Source organism: Pipistrellus hanaki (assembly GCF_964339955.1).
Source record: "Pipistrellus hanaki genome assembly, chromosome: 2".
Classification (NCBI taxonomy): domain Eukaryota; kingdom Metazoa; phylum Chordata; class Mammalia; order Chiroptera; family Vespertilionidae; genus Pipistrellus; species Pipistrellus hanaki.
This window is the reverse complement of record NC_140504.1, coordinates 179,763,162-179,782,508: the sequence shown is the minus strand read 5'-3', so window position 1 is coordinate 179,782,508 and position 19,347 is coordinate 179,763,162. Positions and strand designations below refer to the sequence as shown.

Below are 19,347 nucleotides of genomic sequence, written 5' to 3'. Positions count from 1 at the left end.
ATTTGTATATATTTATTGATTTTTTAGAGAGGAAGGAAGAGAGACAGAGAGCCAGAAACATCGATGAGAGAAACATCAACCAGCTGCCTCCTGCACATCCCCCACCGGGGATGTGCCCACAAGCAATGTACATGCCCTTGACCGGAATCGAACCCAGGACCCTTCAATCCACAGATTAATGATCTATCCACTGAGCCAAACCGGTTTCAGAATGGAGAGGTTAATGTCTTTGGCCGAGGCCCTGCAGTTAGGAAGTGGTGGGGTTTCAGAAAGCAGACCCAGGACCCGCTGAGCCATTACCCGGTGGTATTGGCTATCTTCCCCTAAAAATTGAGGCATCTTTTTGGATAGTCAAAATATTTGGCATTCAAAATATTTGAATGATCACGTAGAGATAACAGGTTTTAAATCTAGGGAGCTGTCCAGAGTGCTTTAGGCTGGCTTCACACCCTCAAGATCCCTCTCAGCTAACCTTTTGCTTAATTTCTATGCCTGATTTGGTTGATGTTTTCGGCTATGAGCCAGCTAGATAGGGATGTTCTAGAACTCTTACTAGCCAGATTTTTTTTTCTTAACTGTGTCTCTATATATTTCAGAAATATAAATACCTCAAGTTTGGAAGGGACGTTGGAGGTCATCTTTTGAGTCCCTCTTCACAACCCTTGCCCAGTGGTTATTCACTTTTACACTTTCTCCGATGGGGAGCTCACCACTTGACCAAGTAGCCCTTCCTTTGTTATGGACCCTGCTGTCAAAAGACCACTTTATTTTTGTACTGAAACCTGTCTCTATCAGATTAATACCCATTGATCTGGATTCTGCCTTTAGGGCTCCAAACCAAGCATATCCCCTATTTCTCTCAATAGCCCTTTAGATGTTAAAAGATAGTAACAATACCTCTGCTAGGATTCCTGGTTTCTACAAGCTGAATCTCTCTGGTTTTCTAAGTTTCCAGTCACGTGCCAGCTTGGTCAGTTTCCTATGTATATGGCTGGTCCTATGGCAGTGCAGTACCAGAACCAGATATGGTCCAATCTGTGCTGATTGGGTCCTCCCTATTAATATTCATTTCCCATGGTCATGGCGATTAAAACCAGGCTTGTTTTTCTCCCCAAGCGGACTTCATTATGTGGGCACATTTTGAGTTTATTCATTCCATTATTTATTCAACAAATATTTATTAAGCATCTACTATGTGCCTGGCACAGTGCTAAGAGCTAGTGGGATAGAAGCTGCCTTCCTACAGCTTCCATTCAAGTAGGGGAAAGAAACAGAAAAGAAGTTATTAGAAGACTAGGGTAACTTTAGATGTGAAAAGAACTGGTGTTCTAGTGGAGGAAACCAATATAAACATGTAAAAATAACCCAGATAATTTCAAATAGCAATGAGTGCCCTGATAGAAATAAAACTGAGTAAAGTCCTAGGGACAGCATCTTTGGATGGGATGGTCAGGGAAGGACTCTCTAGAAGAAGTGGTCATTTGAGCTGAGACCTGGTAACCCAGAAGGAGCCAACCAGTGAAGATCTTGGAAGGATGTCCAGGATGAAAGAAGAGCAACTGTGAAGACCCTGAGGTGGGAGTGATTTGGAGAGGAACAGCATGGCTGGGGCATATGGAGTGATATACATGGGACAGGGCAGTATCTGAGGCAGGCAGGCAAGGTCTTAGAAAGCCTGGAAGATCACTGTAGGGAGTTTATAGTTGATTCTCCATATTATGGACACTCTTTGGAGGTTTTAGGGAAGGAGGTGTAATTTGATCAGATTCACTAATTTTTAAAAAATATACCTTATTGATTTTTTTTACAGAGAGGAAGGGAGAGGGACAGAGAGCTAGAAACATCAATGAGAGAGAAACATTGACCAGCTACCTCCTGCACACCCCCTACGCGCCCACAACCAAGGCACATGCCCTTGACCGGAATCGAACCAGGGACCTTCCAGTCCACAGACCGAGCCACACTGGTTTTGGCCACTAACTTTTAAATATTTCTCCAGCTGCTGCATGGAGAGGGTTTGCAGGCATGTGAGACCGAAAGTTGGGAGACCTCTGGGAAGATGCTGCCATAATCTAGGTGAGGCAGGTGGTGGTGCCTGGATCGGAGAGAGTGTAGTGGGGATGGGAAAAGTGTGGGGTTCAGAGTGTATTTTGAAGGGAGCAAACAGACCCACTGATGGTTTGGGGCACACAAATGGGGGCATGAGTCTTAACTCGAGGGTTTGGGCTTGAGCCTCTGGTTGGATGGTAGTGCCATTTATGGAGGTGTAGAAGAAATGGAAGAAATCAGCTTTTGGGGAGAAATCAATAGTTCTGTCTAGTGTCAATTAAACTCCAGAATTGTGTTCAGTTATCTTTTAATTAGTCTTAAATTTGGGCTTAGAGAATTGTGGCCAGCCACTCACTGACTTGTATCCTAGGATTATTCATTCATCCCACTCATCACAACTGCACAGCTTCAGTTGGGGGCTTTGGGTTTGCTGTTGACTCAATTGCTCTGACTGGGAAGTGTCATTTGTTCACTCCATCATTTATGGATTCACTCAGCAAGCACTCACAGTTGCCTACTCGGTGCCAGGGAACAAACCAATTCTTTATGCTCTCATTATTTAAACAATTGGATGTATCTCGTTTTTCTAGAAAAGTTGCTTGGAATATATCCCAACTTTCATTTATTACTATTATTATTTTAAAAATCTGGTGATGGGAGTGGTAAGGACAAGACACACAGTTGGAAACTGAGAATGATGTCCTGGAGTAGAAGCCAGCCCTGAGTCCAATGCTTCAGGCACGTGTTTTCTCCCCTTGTGGGAACAAACTTCTCTCTGACAGTCTGAAGAAAGCTGCTCTGTACCTTGTGTCTGAAGCACATCTTCAGATCCCTTGACATTTTGTAAATGACTTCAGAGATCCCCTGCGACCCTGGTTGGACCACTTTTCTCTTGGAACCAATACTTAAGTGTCTTCTTCCCCTGAGCTTCCTAGGGCTGAGTTGCAGTCTCTGCTGTGACCCCAATTGCACTGATATTACCACACCCCCTTCCTGGCTGTCAAGTGAATTATGAATGTAATAGTGCTGGCAGACAGAGGTCCAGGGTCCTCCGACCCTTTCCTTCTTCAGTCTCCTCACACATCCTGAAGTCACCTTCTTTTTTTTTTTTTTTAAGTATGTTTTTATTGATTTTTAAAGAGAGGAAGGAAGAGGGGTAGAGAGATAGAAACATCAATGAGAGAGAAACACTGATCAGCTGCCTCCTGCACACCCCCTACTGGGGATGAGCCACAAGCTGGCAGGGAATCAAACTGGTGACTTCCTGGTTCTTGGGTTAAGGCTCAACCACAGAGCTGCCCTGGCTGAGCTGTAATTGCCTTCTTGACTTGTGGTCTCCCTGCTTATCTCTCTTCTGCCATCATTACAACATCTCACCTTGCTGTGCCTGGTTCCTTTCCCTCCTGGATGTCCTTTCCTCTGCGGCAGCTTCATCTTCCTAAGGCACATCAACAGTGCAGTTCAGGCATCTGCCATGGTTCCCTCCAGGTCTTCTGAATCCCTTGACCTGGTTTTAAGAGTCTCAATAGTTGGTCCTACCTACATCTTTACATGAACATCTTGCTGCTCTTCTCCACTCCCTAGAACCAAGACGAGCTACCAGCAGGTGCACATCTTCTCGCCTTTGCTCAGGAGATTTCACTTCCAGAAATGCCTTTCATCCATATCTCTGTCTATTAAAATCCTACCTACCCTTAAAGCCTGAGAATAAGTGTGTCATCCTCTGAAATTTCCACTGCCCACCCCATTCAGCATTTTTTTCTTCTTCCCTCTTTCACGTTCCTCTTTTCAATTTAAGTAAACAATTACATTCCTTCTCTTTCCTAAGGGTTTAAAGGTGATAATAATATCAATATCAGACAACAGTAAAATACAGAGACTGGTGGATTTGAATCCTAGCATACTTCCTAGTTGTAAGCAAGTTACTCAAAATTTCTGTGCCCCAATTTCCTTATCTGAAAAATGGAAAAAGTCATGTGACCACCTTAAAAGATTATTGTGGAGGTTTTAATGAAATAAGGTATGTAAAGCTCACATAGCACCTGGCATAAGATAAGAATTCATCATCACCATTAGCGTCATCACCATCAGCATCATCACCATCAGCATCATCAGCTTTAGCATCATTAGCATCATCACCACCAGCATCAGCATCAACATCAGCATCATCACCATCAGCAGCAGCATCATCAGCATCAGTAGCAGCAGCATCACCATTAGCGTCATCACCATCAGCATCATCACTAGCACCAGCATCATCACCGTCATCACCATCATTATTGTTATTATCAACGATAAAATGACAGAGGTTAAGTAAAAATAGTATGGGAGTAAAGATATTTATATACCAGAAAATCTAAGCAAAGGGAAAGCACTCAGCTGAGGATAACATTTTGCTGTGAGATTCTTGGCAGCTAGGTCAAAAGGGAACATAGCTGATTTCCGTAACTCATATTATCTAATAAGAGAAAGCAGGGAAGCTCATCAGGAGAGACAAAGTGGAGGGGTCTTTATATGAGGATGATGGAATAGAAGACCAGGTTGAGAACCAGCTCTCAGGTTTACCGGAGGAGAGGACACAACGCCTCATTGGGATTTGTTGGTGCATTTCTGGCATGGGATTCCTGACAAGGTGGTCGCCTGGCACACACTGTATGGTGACTTGTGGCAACAATACTTCTCCCCCACTTGACCAGGGCTCCTTAAGGGCAAGGGCAGTGGCTTACTCATCTTTGTCGCCCCAGCACCCCGCTGAGTTCCTGGCATTTGATGATGACTATGCAGTGTATATGAATGAATGAGGAAGTGAATGATGGATGAACCATAAAAATGCCACTGCAAGGAGGGTGAGTGAGACCCAGAGGTGGCCAGGATCCAAGCAAGAGTCACGATCATCAGAGGAATAATTGAGTAACATAGGGACAGAATATCAATAAGCCAAGACATTGCAGGGTTCCAACCCCCCCCCCCCCTTTCTGCCTTAAGATACAGAGAAAGAAAGTAAGGTTTTCTTGAGCACCTGACTTGTGCCAGGCCCTGCATTTTAATGTTCTGTTTATCTCATTGTCTTAGTAACACCTTTCAATAGATGGTCCAGCCCTGACCAGTTGGGCTCAGTGGATAGAGCATAGGTCTGTTGACTGAAAGGTCCCAGGTTTGATTCCAGTTGAGGGCATGTACCTTAGTTGTGGGCACATCCCCAGTAGGAGGTGTGCAGGAGGCAGCTGATCCATGTTTCTCTCACATTGATGTTTTTAACTATCTCTTTCCCTTCCTCTCTGTAAAAAAATCAATAGAATATATTTTGGGGGGAAAAAATTGATGGTCTGTAGTACTCCCCTTTTAGGGATGAGGAAGCTGAGGCTCAGAGAAGTTAGGCAACTTTGCCCAGAGTCATCGAGCTCAAGTGGCGGCAGAGCAGGAAGAGGTACCTGATGGCCCCAAGGCCGGGGCTCTTTCCCAGACATCAGGAGACCTTACAATAGCCCGTGCGTGTCTGCTTAGCACTAGGAACCGTGAGCGGTGAAGGGAAGATGAATCGTGACTAACGTCCCATGTCCCGTGTCCCCCTTTTTAATTTAATTTTATGGTTTCGGGACTTGTGCGTCAGGTTGTGGGAGCCTGCAGAGATGGGCCACCAGTGGTTTGGATTAATCCCCTTTTTAATATCTTTGTTGCAACGTTATTTCCAATTCAGCTCCCAAGTCACATTAAAAAAATACCTCTTCCTTAGGGTAAGCCTTCTCTTATTAAACAGATTCAAATGAAAAGTTTTAAAGATAATTTGAACAATAAGAATCACTCTGTAGCTCCCAGCCGAAGCTCCTTTATTGCCGTATTTATTCCGCAGTATTTCCTGTCTCATTCCCCAGCTCACTGAATCCTTCATCCCTCCCCTAACCCTCTCAGCCCTTGGTCCAACTCAGACCTGAGTCCTATGTCCTCAATGTCTCCTGTCCCCTCCTGCAGGCAGAGGTCGGCGAGGTGTCTCCCCTCCACCTGCCGATCAGGGAGGAGCTGGAAAGTGGGAGGAAATTTGCACCGGGCTTAGTGCCTCCCTGTACACCATTGGCATCAGAATGCAGATTCCTGGGCCCCATTGTCCACCAACTGAACTGCCGGTTTCCCCGCAAGGGCCCGGGAACCTGCATTTGGAACACACACTGCAGGTGATTCCCGTGCACATGCATAGAAAGGTCTTTGATACGTTAGGGGTCAGAGATGATGGAGCCTCAGGCGTAACAAGGACACAGCTTGGAGAAGGTGGCGCTCCAAAGAAAAGCACGTGGGAAGGAGACTGACCTTTACTGAATTCCAAGTGTGTGCCAGGGACACTGTAAAAAATGACTCAACTCTATAAAGGCCTCCGCTGAGAAGTGAGACGAACTCGAAGTCCAGGCTTGGTGTCCAGGCAGCTGACGATTTCAGTGTTTACCTCCTTTCACCCCAGCCTGGGTGGTGTCCTCATCCATCCCTGTGAAGTCTCAGAGCCTTCCCCAACTTTCCACCCCTCGCCAGCCCTGCTCGGGCTGTGAAGAGTCAACAGGGCTCCCAGCCTCCATTCCAGAGTGGCTCTCCCGCACCACCAGGTCTCTCTCTCCGCAGGAGCCGCTAACATTTGCATAGCGCTGCTACAGTTTACCAAGCTTTCACATTCATCATTTCACTTAATCCTCACTGCAGCCAGGAGAGAGGAGGATGAGGGGGGCGGGGAGCCCGAGCTCCTGAAGGCCCTCCGCCTAGCTCCCCTGCCCCCCACTGAGAGGTCCCTGCAGACTGAGCTCAGTGGGTCTCCAGGTTCCTTTGGGACACAGGTGTGTAGGCCCTAGGATGGCAGCTAACCTGCAGCTTCTCTCCACTGTCCCCTCCGCCCTCAAAATGAAAAAACTCGGCCCAGGCCCCTCAGTTGGTTAGAGAGGTGGAATCCATCCTTTCCCCTGGCCCTTTTCTTCCTGCTGTTTTTTTTTTTTTTTTTAAAGTGTGCACACATGGGTGTATATGTATGGTGTACTTGGCTGTGCTGTGTGTGTGTCCATGTGTATTCATGTCTGCAGCATGTGTGTGTGCATGGCTGTGGTGTGTGTACACATGGCTGTGTGCGTGCATGGATGTGTGCTATGAGTATATGGCTATCTGTGTGTGCGTGTGCACATGGACATGGTATTTATGTCTGCACTGCTGTGTTGTATGTGCATGAATGAATGTCGTCGTGTTTGTTCACAAGTATGCTGTGTGTGTGTGCATGGGCATGGGCATGGTGTGTGTGTGTGTGTGTGCATTGCTATGCTATATGCTCACCAGTATGCTGTGTGTGTATACATGGACATGTTATGTGTATATGTGCTGATGTGCTGTGTGTGTGCATTGGCATAGTGTGTGTGTGTGCACTGCTCTGCTGTGTGTGTGCATGGCTGTGGAGTGTGTATGGGGAGGGAAACCCAGTGTAGTTCAATGAACCCTGGATCTGGATGAGAGGGAAGATGGAGGAAGGTAGGTTGGACATGGATGGCCATGCTCCTTCCCTCCACAGTGGGCAGGGCCACCCTACGTGCTGTGACATATGCACCAGGGGAATATCCATCAGCCTGGGGTACGTGAGGGCAGGGCTCACAGGGGGCTGATGCCAGGCTGGATGTGGAGCTTCTGCCTCTATGATGAAGGCCTCTGCTTGTCTTAGGCCCTTTGGTGCTTCCTTGCCTCCCCCACTCACAGCCATGGCTCCTTCAAGTCCCTGCATTGGCCCCACCTGCCCACCAAGTCCTGCCTTCTGCTGCCTCATCCTCCTAGTTCCTGGCTGGCTTCTGGCAACTGAGATTCAGAGAAGGGAAGTGAATTGAGGTCACCCGTCGGAAAGGACAGAGCTGGGGTTTGAATGCAGGTCTCCTGACTGCCAAGGCCTTGCTCTCTCTCTCCCACTGCTGTTTTGGAAAGTGTAGGGTAGTGGCTAAGAGTAGTGGCTTGGAGCCGTGAGGACTTGCTCCCAACTCTGTTCCAGCACTTAATCTCTTGGGTGAACTTGAATTTGTTGTTCAATGCCTGAGCCTCAGTTTCCTCTTTCTAAATTGGGGCGGAAGATGTTACCTATTCCTCATGGTTGCTGTGGAGCCTAACAACTGGCACCTGCCAGACATGGCACAGGCCCTGGCTCAGGTTCAGACCCTTCCCATCATGCCCCTGGGCTACTATCGGGAAGAGACCAGAGCCTGACACTTCCTTGCTGAGATCTTCTCAGTAGCTTTCTGGTTTCTGTAGAATAAAAACTTGGGGCGTCACTCTGAGACCTGGCAGGCTCTGACTCCTGCCATCTCTAACCCCACCTCTTGTGACCTCCCCACCTTCCAATCTACGTACCCCACCCACTTGAGCATAGTTCCACCAGCGCACCATGCTCTTGTTTACCATGTGATCCTCACACATGCTGTTCCCTGTGTCTGGAAAGCTCTTCCTTTCTTCTTCTCCTCCTCCTCCTTCTTATTAACCTGGTTAAAAGCTTATTATCCATTAGGCCTCCGCTGAAATGACATTTCCTCTGAGAGCCCTTTCTGCTGTCCTAACTGAGGAGTGTAACCCTGGTAATCTCACACACTGCTCTTCACTTTGGTTTCCAGGGTAGCCTCATGGTTAAGAGAGCGGCATCTGGGCAAGATTGCCTCAACTTACACCTTGTCCCTTCTTAATTCTGTGACCTTGGGAAAACTCCATCCTCTTCATTTTTAAAACTGGGATGGTTATGTCTCTCTGTGTCAGTTAGCTTTTGGTACTTAATAGACTGCCCCAAAGCTTAGTGGCTCAAAACAACCGCTACGGACTCAGCTCACATTTCTGAAGTTCAGCAGTCTGGGCTGGGCTCAGCCAGGTAGTTCTTCTGGTGGGGGCTGGGCATGGCTGGGCAAGATGGGTCTGGCCAACTATTGGGGTTCGCCTGTGGGGGATGCTTCATTCTCCAGCAGGCTCTCCTGGGCTTGTTCAGCGGGATCGTGCCGATTCCCAAAAGAAATAAGAGGCGGGGTCCTCATGAATCAAGATGGGAGGGAATTACCAAAGAGCCTGGATTCAGGATGTCAAAGGTGTGATGAAATGGGCCATGATTGTCATCAGTCTAACTCTAGCCCAGGGGGCTGCTGTGGAGGTTAAAATGAGAGTTTTGCATGGAAAGTGCTTAGCACAGTGCCTGGCTGTTAGCACTCCAGAAAGGCTAGCATTTTTCCTATTTTGTGAACGAGGGTCTGATGCAGCTTAAGGTCTGGCCCCCACTGAGGGGAGGGGATTTGGATCCAGTGTCTGCGTCTCTGTGAGACGCAGCTCACACAGCCAATGTGCTCTGCTGATCTACCCATGCAGACGTGTGGAGAAGTCAGAATCTGACCCAGTCAGGGGGTCAGTCTGAGGACAGGCCGCCCTCCCAGCCCAGGTCTGTGCAGGACCCGGCGCCCGTGCCACGCCTCCCTCTTCCCCCAGCCACGCTGCCTGGGCACGGGGCCTGGGCCCCCTGTTTGTGGACGGTCTGAAATGCTATAGTGAGAAGAAAATATTTGTTTTGCTGTCCTCTTCCAGCACTAACAATTTTCTGCTTGCATTTTTCTGTTGTTTGGCTCAGCTGAATAGCAGTTTTCATCTTTGCTCTGTGTTATCATGTACACAGAACTGCTGTCGGGGAGCTAACAGCATGCTTGCTTAGTCATTATTCTGGGAAGGGGTGCCAGCCCGTCAATAGCCTTTATTTTTGTATAACTCTGTCCTCGGCAAATGCAGAAATAACGCACAGCGTCCGCGGGCAGAGCCGCCGTCAGACACCTATCATTTCTGGGGGTGGACAAAGCAGAGGTGGTGGCAGCAGCTGGAGCCACGGCACCGAGTGTGACTCTTGCTTCCTTTGTCAGCGCCCAGGAGCTGGGTTAACCTTCCTGAATGATTCACTGTGATAGTCTGTGGCAGATTCTATGTGGGTTTTTTTTCCCAACTCAAAAGAGGAAGCAAATAGCACGGGAGAAGTGCCAACATCGGCAAAAACTTCTTAGGAAGAGAGAAAAAGAGACAGATTCCAGAAATGCAGGCAAGCAGGCTTGGTGTGGAACCCAGCAAAGTTGGAAGGAGAATGAAAAGTCTTTTTGGGAGCCCCAAGATGGTTGTTAGGGGGCAGGTTCTGTGTGGGCCAGCCTTACCAAGTTTTTTTTTTTTTTTTTTTTTTGGGGGGGGGCGGTCTTAGGACTGGACCTACCAGGGTAGTTAGTGAACTGTTCACAGAGATGCCAGGCCAGAGGTGGGACATGGACAGAAGGACAGAAAATGGAATCAAAGCCTGACAGGTTGACACTTAGGCAAAGAGGTAGACAGCCTTTGGCTACAGAGCTCCTGATTCCAAGAGCTCCAAGCAAAGGATACATGTAACGACAAGTTCATGAGCTTCTCCAGTCATTTATTCCACAAATACTGACTGAGCTGAAGTTATGTGCCAGGCCCTGTGCTAGTCCCCCAGGCCTCTGTGGTGGAGATAAGACCATCTCTGCCCACAGAGAGGATTTGTTGTTGTGGGGAGTAAAGGCATAAAAAAGATAACTGTATGATGGTGATAAACACTAAGAGGAAAATAACCTGATGGAGTAGAGAATGCCGAGTAAGACTGGGCAGGGGTGTGGGAGGAGGCAATACACTTTTACAAATGGGGTAGGAAAGGTTCGTTTGAGAGTGAAACTTGAACTAAGGCATGAATGATGAGAAGGAGCCAGTCAAGGGACGATCTGGCATTCCACGATCTGGACATGCAAAGGCGTGTCAAGAAATATCTATAAGGCCAGAGTGGCCGGAAGAAGGGGGAATCGAAGTGGGAGGGGGAGATGGGGTCACTTCGTGTGGTGCCCTGGATTTTACTCTACCCTTTTTCCCCGAAAATAAGACAGTGTCTTATATTAATTTTTTCTCCCAAAGTTGCGCTAGGTCTTACTTTCAGGGGATGTCTTATCTTTCCATGAGCTAGGTCTTATTTTAGGAGGATGTCTTATTTTCGGGGAAACACGGTATGTGTAATAAGAATCCACAGGAGGGTTTAAATGGGGGAATGGTTTGATTTGAGTTCTAGGAATGTCCTAAGCCCAATGATCGGCAAATTGAGGCTCGGGAGCCAAGTGCGACTCTTTGGCCCCTTGAGTGTGGCTCTTCCACAAAATACCACGGTGAGTCTATTTTGAAGAAGTGGCTTTAGAAGAAGTTTAAGTTTAAAAATTTAGCTCTCAAAAGAAATTTCAATCATTGTACTGTTGATATTTGGCTCTGATGACTAATGAGTTTGCCGACCACTGTCTTAGCCCTTGGACATGCACTTTTCTAGAACAAACCAGAACAAAGGAATGTTGTTTTCATAGGGGTGGAGGGGACAGGTCAGGACACCCTCCATCAGCGATTTGTAGCTGCACTAGATCTCCATTGCAGGGAGGTGTTGGACAAAGGCTGCCTTGGAGAAGTGGCAATGGGATGGTGGTGACTGGATTGATTGGCTTATTCCCTCCAAGTGTTGATCCAGGATTACTGTCAGGCTGCGGGCAGGGTCTCTAGCAGTGTCCCTAAGGCTCAGCCCTGGAGTGTCTCCCTTTCAACATTTCCATTCACAAGTTGGCGGGAGACCCGGAAGAGGAGCTCAGCAGACATGCAGCTGATAGGGAGCTGTGAGGGACAGCTAATGCCACGGATGACAGGCTCAGGATTCACAGCAATGATCCTCCACAGGCTGGAGTCATGGATGAGCCCCAGCATCCCCGACTGCGTTTAGGTTGGGGAACGAAGCCCAGCCTCAGAGCGGGGGCTGGGAGACCTCTCTGGGTACCATCCCTGGAGAGGAAGCAGGCTGGGTGGGAGGAGAGGGTGATGGTAGCTGGACCCACTGGCATCCCCACCCCAGCCTCTTTACTTTCTTGGTGACAAGGACCTTAGCCTCTATCAGGCTCACTTTTCCCATCTGTAAAATGGGGATGATACTCTCTATTGCCCAGGGGTGTGTAGAGGATTAAATTTGAGCATATGGATGGATACCTGGTTTCCTGCCTGTAGTAACTCTAATTTAGAAAATCTGTTGATAGTTGAAACCAGTTTGGCTCAGTGGATAGAGCGTCAGCCTGTGGACTGAAGGGTTCCAGGTTCGATTCCGGTCAAGGGCATGTACCTGGGTTGTGGGCACATCCCCAGGGGGAGATGTGCAAGGGGCAGCTGATCGATGATTCTCTCTCATCGATGTTTCTAACTCTCTATCCCTCTCCTTTCCTCTCTGTAAAAAATCAATAAAAATATTAAGAAAAAAGGGGAAAAAAAGAAAATCTATTGATATATATAGCTTGCTTTGTAAGGTGTGAGGTTTTTTGTTGTTGTTGTTGTTTTGTTTTTGTTCTTTTGGTTTGCGGGTGTGGTGAAGGGACTGATCCTTCAATTGTCTGGTTTCTGTGACTTGAGACTCATCTGTTCCCCTTGAGGATGAGGATGAGGATGAAGAGGAAGGAGGGGGATCTAAATCTTAGGACTATGGATTGGCAACCTCTTTATTCCAGTTGTCCCCGTGGACACAGGGTGAGAGTGAGACCTGTTTATAGGCTAGGTCTAGACTTGGGAAGGAGGAAAGGGAGTAGGAGAGAGGACAGGGAAGAGGGACAGAAGAGAGAGGATGGAGAGGAGAGGAAAGTGATAGTGTAGCTGGCCTTGCCCATGCCTGCCTTGCTGGCCTCCAGAGCATCCAGGCCAGCCCCCTCCAGCCAAGACTCTCAGCCAGTGCACTGGCTGCGCACCAAGCACGGTATCAGTGCTGAGTTCCCATATGGGTATTTCAGCAAGTTCTCATACCGCCCATGAAGGTAGATGCTGCAGGTCTCAGACCCCCCTTACAGGGGGTCCCTGAGGTTCTAGGGTCCAACATGAATCAGGCTCAGGAGTGGTGCCTGATTCTGAACCAGGTCTGTCTGGCTGGAGTCTGCCCTTTCCTGGCACTGCTCCCTGCCTCCTGACCTGGGAGGCTACATGCAGTAGGCACGGCTGTCTCGAGTGTTTCAATAGCAACACTTTCCTGTGTCGTTAGCTCTTCCACATGCACCCAAGTGCCCTGGCCACGCATCCCCTTTCACAGGAGCCCTGAGTCTCATCCGGACCCAGCAACCAGGGGCTTAATGCCCAGCACAGCAGGAAGCCGCTGGGACTAGAGCCCATGTCCATTCTGGTTGGTTGTCAGCTGCAGTGTAGTGATATGGGAGTCACTGTGTGCCCCATGTGTATGCACATCAAACACACATAGGTATGTGTCTGTGTGCATGTGTGAGTGTGCATGTGCTCATACACAAAGAGCATAATTGGGAAGGCTGGATTGGATTCTGTAGTCACTGTTTGTGGGACTCACCAGGCCCTCTGAATGGGTTGGGAGGAGCGTGTGCCAGGCCTCCCCAGCCGCAAAGCTCCACTCGCGAGACACTTTAGTTTTTCCCTCTGATCTCTTCTTTGCCATCTTCACCACCTTCTCTCAGGGCCAACACACTGAGAAGTTTTCAGAATGCTCTGTGTAGACCACCTCATCTAGCATTCTCGGGAGCCCATCGAGTAGGGACAGCAGATGGCTTAAACTGGGAGGTGGTGATTCTCCTGGGAGTGCCAAGAAGGAAGGTGTCGCCTTGTGAAGGATGCTGGTGGGGCATGCTGGGCCACTAGCGAGGCCGGCAGGACTGCCACCCTCTCCCACATCTGGAGAGAGCCAGCAACGGAGTGTAGAGTCCATGGGACCATCAAGCCCCATTCGGTTGGTGCCAGCCATCAAGGGTCCAGCTGGCGGCCAGAGTCTGAGGTGCAGGTGGAGGCTCATGTATAGATACAGGTACATGCTTATGACTGTGTACAGGGACCAACCATCTGCTGGTGCTCCTAGGAAGTGGGGCCGGGTCCAGAGGCCTTGATCTGGGCAAAGGGCCATCCATGCCGGCCAGGGCGGACCACTGGGCCACAGTGTGAAATCCAGGATTCAGGTGCTCAGCCAGGTGGAACAGGTGTAGACATACTAGCTAACACTGTGTCACCCGTACTCTGTGCCAGACCTGTCCACAGTGCTTTGCATGTCTATGACATTCCTGGAAACCAGATCAGGAAACCGGGCTACCAAGATACTGAGCAGACTGCTCAGGGTCACACAGTGGGGAAGTGACAGAGCCCAGTGTGAGGTCCATCTGTCCTCTCCACAGTCCCTTCTCTCACTCTGCCCCTCTGCCGCCAGCCCTCAGGACTTCCCAGGGCTCAGCCTCAGCACTCTGGGCCCATGCTCAGAGCCATTGGCTCGTCCCTGACCCTTTTGTTGCTGTCTGTTTTGCTTCAGGTCCTGGGCACTACTGAACAGGCAGGAGGGAGGGATGAATTGAAATAAAAGCTCAGCTCAGCCCAGACAGCATGGCTCAGTGGTTGAGCATCGACCTAAGAACGAGGAGGTCAGGGTTCGATTCCTCATCAGGGCACATGCCGGGGTTGTAGGCTGGATCCCCAGTGAGGGGTGTGCAGGAGGCAGCCAATCAATGATTCTCTCTCATCATTGATGTTTCTCTCTCTCTCTCACTCTCTGAAACCAATGACAATATATATTTTAAAAAATAAAATAAAAAGCTCAGCTCACTTAGCAAGTAGTAGTATCAGGAGAGGACCTCAGTGTCCCGATTCGCAGAACCACAGTCTTGGTGCTGGACCTGCTGGTGTGGTGTAGAGACCTCTTGGGAGTCTTGAAAAAGCAACCAGTTCCCCTTACCATCTCCATGTCCTTTCCCTGGGGACCAGCAGAGCTCCCGGGCAGGCACTGAGGCTCCTGTCTTTCTGACCTGTTTGCAGGGCTCTGGAGTTCAGCAGTGACAAGGACGAGATCTCCCTGTTGGTGGAGCAGGAGTTCTTGAACCTGACCAAAGAGCACCTCATCCTGGTCACGGAAAGCTCGAGGGAGCTGGAGGCAGCCGGCTCTCCGGAGGGGCCCGGACAGCCCGCTCCCTGCCTTCTCACGCCTCCCCTGGTGGTAGGCAGCAAGGAGCGCCCACGAGCCTCTGTCATTGCTGGTGACAAGCTGCTGGAACCGAAGGTGGCCGTGTCCATTATGGGCGGCAGGCAGGACTGCGATTCTGCCATGACCACAGTCACGGGCATCCTGCGTGCTGCCAAAGTCAAGCGTGCCAAGGGGACAGAGGATGCGGGCCATAGCCTGGGTGCCTCCAACTCGGAGATCAGCAAGCTCCTGGCCCAGTTCCCACTAAAGTCCAAAGAGACTTCCAAGGCCCCCGACAACAAGGTGGTGCTGGAGGAGACGCGTGTCATCAAGGATTTCCTGCAGAACAGCATGTTCAGCGGCCCCCATCCCAGGGAGCCCATGGGGCTGGGCCCCTTCCTGCTGCTGCCACCCTCGCCGCCTCCTGTACCCACTGACAAGCTCCTTGAGCTCCCTGTCCAGAAGAGGCAGCTCCCAGTGTTTGCCAAGATCTGCTCCAAGCCTGAGGCGGACCCCCACGGGGAGGGGCACCACCTGATGGGTGAGTGGGGCTGAAAGCAGGGCTGGCAGGTGGGCCTGCAAGGAGGAGACACTCACCAAAAGCCAATCGGTGCACATGGCATCTCCATGCAGAGTAGGAGGGATGAGGTGGCCTCTCTGGTGGATGCAGCATTTTCACTGTCCATGTGCCCCAGGGCTAGGTGCCCGTGTGCAGGGCACAACTGTTTCCAACGTGCTTTGAGAAGAGGGACCCGCACATTGGGCATCTGACTCATTTTGGAGTCCACCGGGTGTCCAGGGGACATTGAAGGAAGCACTTACCCAGCTGAGTCCTGGGTGGAGCTGCAGAATGGGGACTTTCAGCCAGACAGGGAGAGATTTGATTGGCAGCTGGCATCATTTGGCTTCTAATAGAGGTGCCCATTCTGACAATGAGACCTGGTCCTCTCACTGGAGCAGGAGGTGAATAGTAAATTCTCCAGATATAGTTGAGACCATTGGCCCTGGAATTCATTCCCAGCACCTCCATGGCTTTTGCAAAGTGCATTTCCTCCTTGTAACTGAGGAGTCAGCCTGCCCAGGAGATGCAGCCACCTCCCAAGTTTCCCCATCCCACTCGCAGGTTCTGCAGATTGTGCCTAATTCAGCCACTCAGATCCGATGGTTCCAAGAAGGCAGACTGATGCAGGGGCACTTGCCTATAGTGAGCTGTGGCTAGGAGTAAGCCAAAAGGAACTTTATCCCTGTTCCGTGAGCATGAAAGGATAACTGAGACATACCGGTATTGGAAGACCCAGATGCATGTTCCTAAGGAAATAGCAAGATGGTCACACTTGAGGACATGCTGTGTGCTGGAGCACTGTTGGAAGGCCAAGGATTCAGAGCTGTGCACAGCAAGCTGGCCTCCGGGTCTTGGGCAGGCCTCTGGGAGCCAGGGGCTCTTTGGGAACACCGGGCAGAATGTGCGAGAAGATTAACCCTGCCTGGAGAAGGGGGCTTTTCTCCCACTCCCTTCTCCAGGAGACAGGCATGGCTATCTCTCCACCTGCCCTCCCAGCATTTATGTGTGTCTGTGTGCACCTATCTGTGGGCAAAGGTGTGAGTGTATTGGTTAGAGAAAATGCAGGTGTGGCTGCATCTGAGTGTGTATATATTTATGTGTGTATGTCTGTCCTATGTGTGGAGTTGCATACATGCGAGTGAGTCAGAGGAGTGACAGGCGGAAATGCGTGTGTGTTTGGGTACACAGATGCTAGAAGTGGGGGTTTTGGAGATAAGTGAGCGGCAAGCATGTTTAAGGCGACCAAAGGTGTGTGAGAGAGACTGCAGGTGTGTGGCTCTCTGGGGACAGGGCTATTATTATTAGTGGGTGTTGTTATTTCAGTGCACTAGCTGGGGGCTAAACTCAGCAACCAGAGAGACTCTTGAAAGGGACTCTAGGGACATGTTTTGCTAAAAATGTCATTTTCCTTCTAAATTGACTTGGGCTAGAGCAGCTCTCTCCTAGGCTGGGATGGCGCTAGGAGGACAGGCCCAGTCCTGCCCAGGCTGAGCCCCGAGGTCATTGGGCTGGAAAGAAGTGGGGGAGCAAGAGCTGGGGGGATCCGATCCACTCCCAACACTGGACACAAGTTCCCCTGATACAGCAGCTGCTGAAATGATCCAATGATCCAAGGTACCTGCTGTGTATCCAGCACCATTTCCCAGCCATGCTTCTTGTAGACCAGACCCCAGGCTGGGGAAGGAGTGAAGGGTGCTGGGAGGGCCAAGGCCTCTCCCCTGCTTCAACCAAGCAATGGCTTCTTAATTTTGTTTGAAGAAAGAGTCCCCTTCCTGAAAAGGAAGTGGAGGTGAAAACCATCGCTGCGGAGGGTCCTGTGATGGTCTGGACAGTGTCCTTGCCCTGGGGAGCTCTGGGTCTGTTTGGAGAGAGACCTGAGCCTGGCACAGACCACATCCCGTGACTCACTCTGTCTCCCCGATGACTCCTTGCCTTGGCCTGCAGTCATCCATTGCCTCCCGTGCCCTCCTCCTTGTGTCCCTGGATGTAAGGCCTGGCTGAAGGGCCGCTTCCTTCTGGAAGCCCTCTGACCCTCTCAGACAGAAGCGACCTAAGCCACCGTCCTCTCCCACGGTGTCCCTCTGTCACCTCACAGTCCCCATCTGCCTTGTCCCGGAGCTATTTCTGGGTCTGTCTGTCTCTTCCTCCTTGTTGTGAGCTCCTGCAGGGCCGAGGCTGGCTCTGACTCATCACAGTGTCCCCAGTACTCAGGTCAGGGCCTGGTGCTGATGAGTGAGCTGAATCACCTGTGAGCATCAAAGCAGGACCAGAGTCCACGATGAGGGGCCAGACTGTGGCTTAGGCCACGTGTCTGTGGAAACTGGTGTCTCCCCCACTAAGCCAGGTGCTCCCAGTAGGGAAGAACTGTGTCCATGTCACCTCTTACCTAGAACCTGACACTATGGAGGGTTGGAAGGAAGGAAGGGAAGGAAAAAGGAGGAAGGGTGGAAAGAAAATAGATAAAAAGGAAAGGAGGGAGGATGGGAAGGAGGAAGGAAGGAAGGAGTTCATGAGAATTAAAGACCAGAGTGGGCAGTGGGCAGAGGGCAGTGGCAGTGAAGGCATTAGGATATTGTGATTGGACTTGGCTGGGAGAGAGACAGAGTGGTCTGAGCCTGAGGTGTGTGTATGGAGGATCCATCACTTAATCTAAAGAAGGTGCCCTCCCCCCCCATGCTTTCCCTAACACTTGGCCTTCTAGAATCATTGACTCAGTTTCCCTCCTCCTGCAGAACGGAACTCAGGCACCAAGGAGCCAACCAAGGTTAGAGAGAGCCCCTTTCTCAGTCAGTGGCCCCAGAGCCAGAAGGACATCTGTGCCGATGAAAGTAGCAGTGACCCCGGGGGATCCATGTCCATCGCTCTACCAGCCAAGAAGTCCGCGTGGTCCCCTGAGAAGACCTTGTTCTATGAGTTCCTTGGGGCCACCAAGAACCCAGGCGGGCAGCTGAGGCTGCGCAGCAAAGAGGTGGATGGGCTGGAGCTGAAATGTAAGCCAAACCTGCCCAGAGGAAGTCGGTAGAAGGGAGGGCGGGAACCCTCACAGGCCCTAGGAGTGGCTCTGCCATTCAATGGGCAAGTCACTGTCGTTCTCTGGGTGTCCATTTCTAAACCTATAAAATAGGGGAGATGACTTTCTCCCTATGTTCCTTATCTGGAATTCAATTGCTAGAGAAATGCTGTGGGCTTTGAGGGGTCACATGGGTGCAATTGGGGGTCAGTTTGAACACTTAGTCTGGTCAGACCTGACTAAGTATATCTCCGCAAGTTGCCCAAAACAAAGAAAAATCCATGCTTCAGACTATTTGTATGTTGAAACTACTTATGTTTCTGCTTTGTCTCCCTTGCCCTCCTACAACTGCTTTAATCGAACCTACTTTTCCATAAAAGATGCCAATGAGGGGAACTGAGGCCCATCTCTGACTCTATAAGCCCACAAAATTATTGTAGAGGGAGAGAATTAAGATTCATATTCTGAAACAATTCAGCCAAATCTCATTTATTCAGACTAGTTTTGGGTCATACTACAGTGAATCATATAATGTTTTTAAAATATTCAAAAATAATTCCAATCTATACTAATAAAAGAGTAATATGCTAACTAGACCAGGAGACCTTCTGGATGCCCTTCCGGACAAAGCTGGGGCTTGACCTGCCTGCATACTGGCCCCAAACGGCCCTCAGTCCCTTGCCCAGGCTAGCCATGCCCCCCAGTGGGGACCCTCACCCTGACGGGGCATGGCCAGCCTGTAAACAGCCCTTA

At 50.0% G+C, this 19,347-nt stretch overlaps 1 protein-coding gene across 1 annotated transcript in view; it reads left to right on the top strand.

Annotated features, from left to right (window-relative positions):
• Positions 1 to 19,347, top strand: part of LOC311616194 (uncharacterized protein C1orf94) — a 38,794-nt gene that overhangs the window by 4,734 nt on the left and 14,713 nt on the right. Inside the window, exons 4-5 of the mRNA XM_084871341.1 lie at positions 14,878 to 15,563; positions 18,317 to 18,574. Of these exons, the coding sequence (XP_084727467.1) occupies positions 14,878 to 15,563; positions 18,317 to 18,574 (944 nt within the window). The remainder of the gene's footprint in view (positions 1 to 14,877; positions 15,564 to 18,316; positions 18,575 to 19,347) is intronic.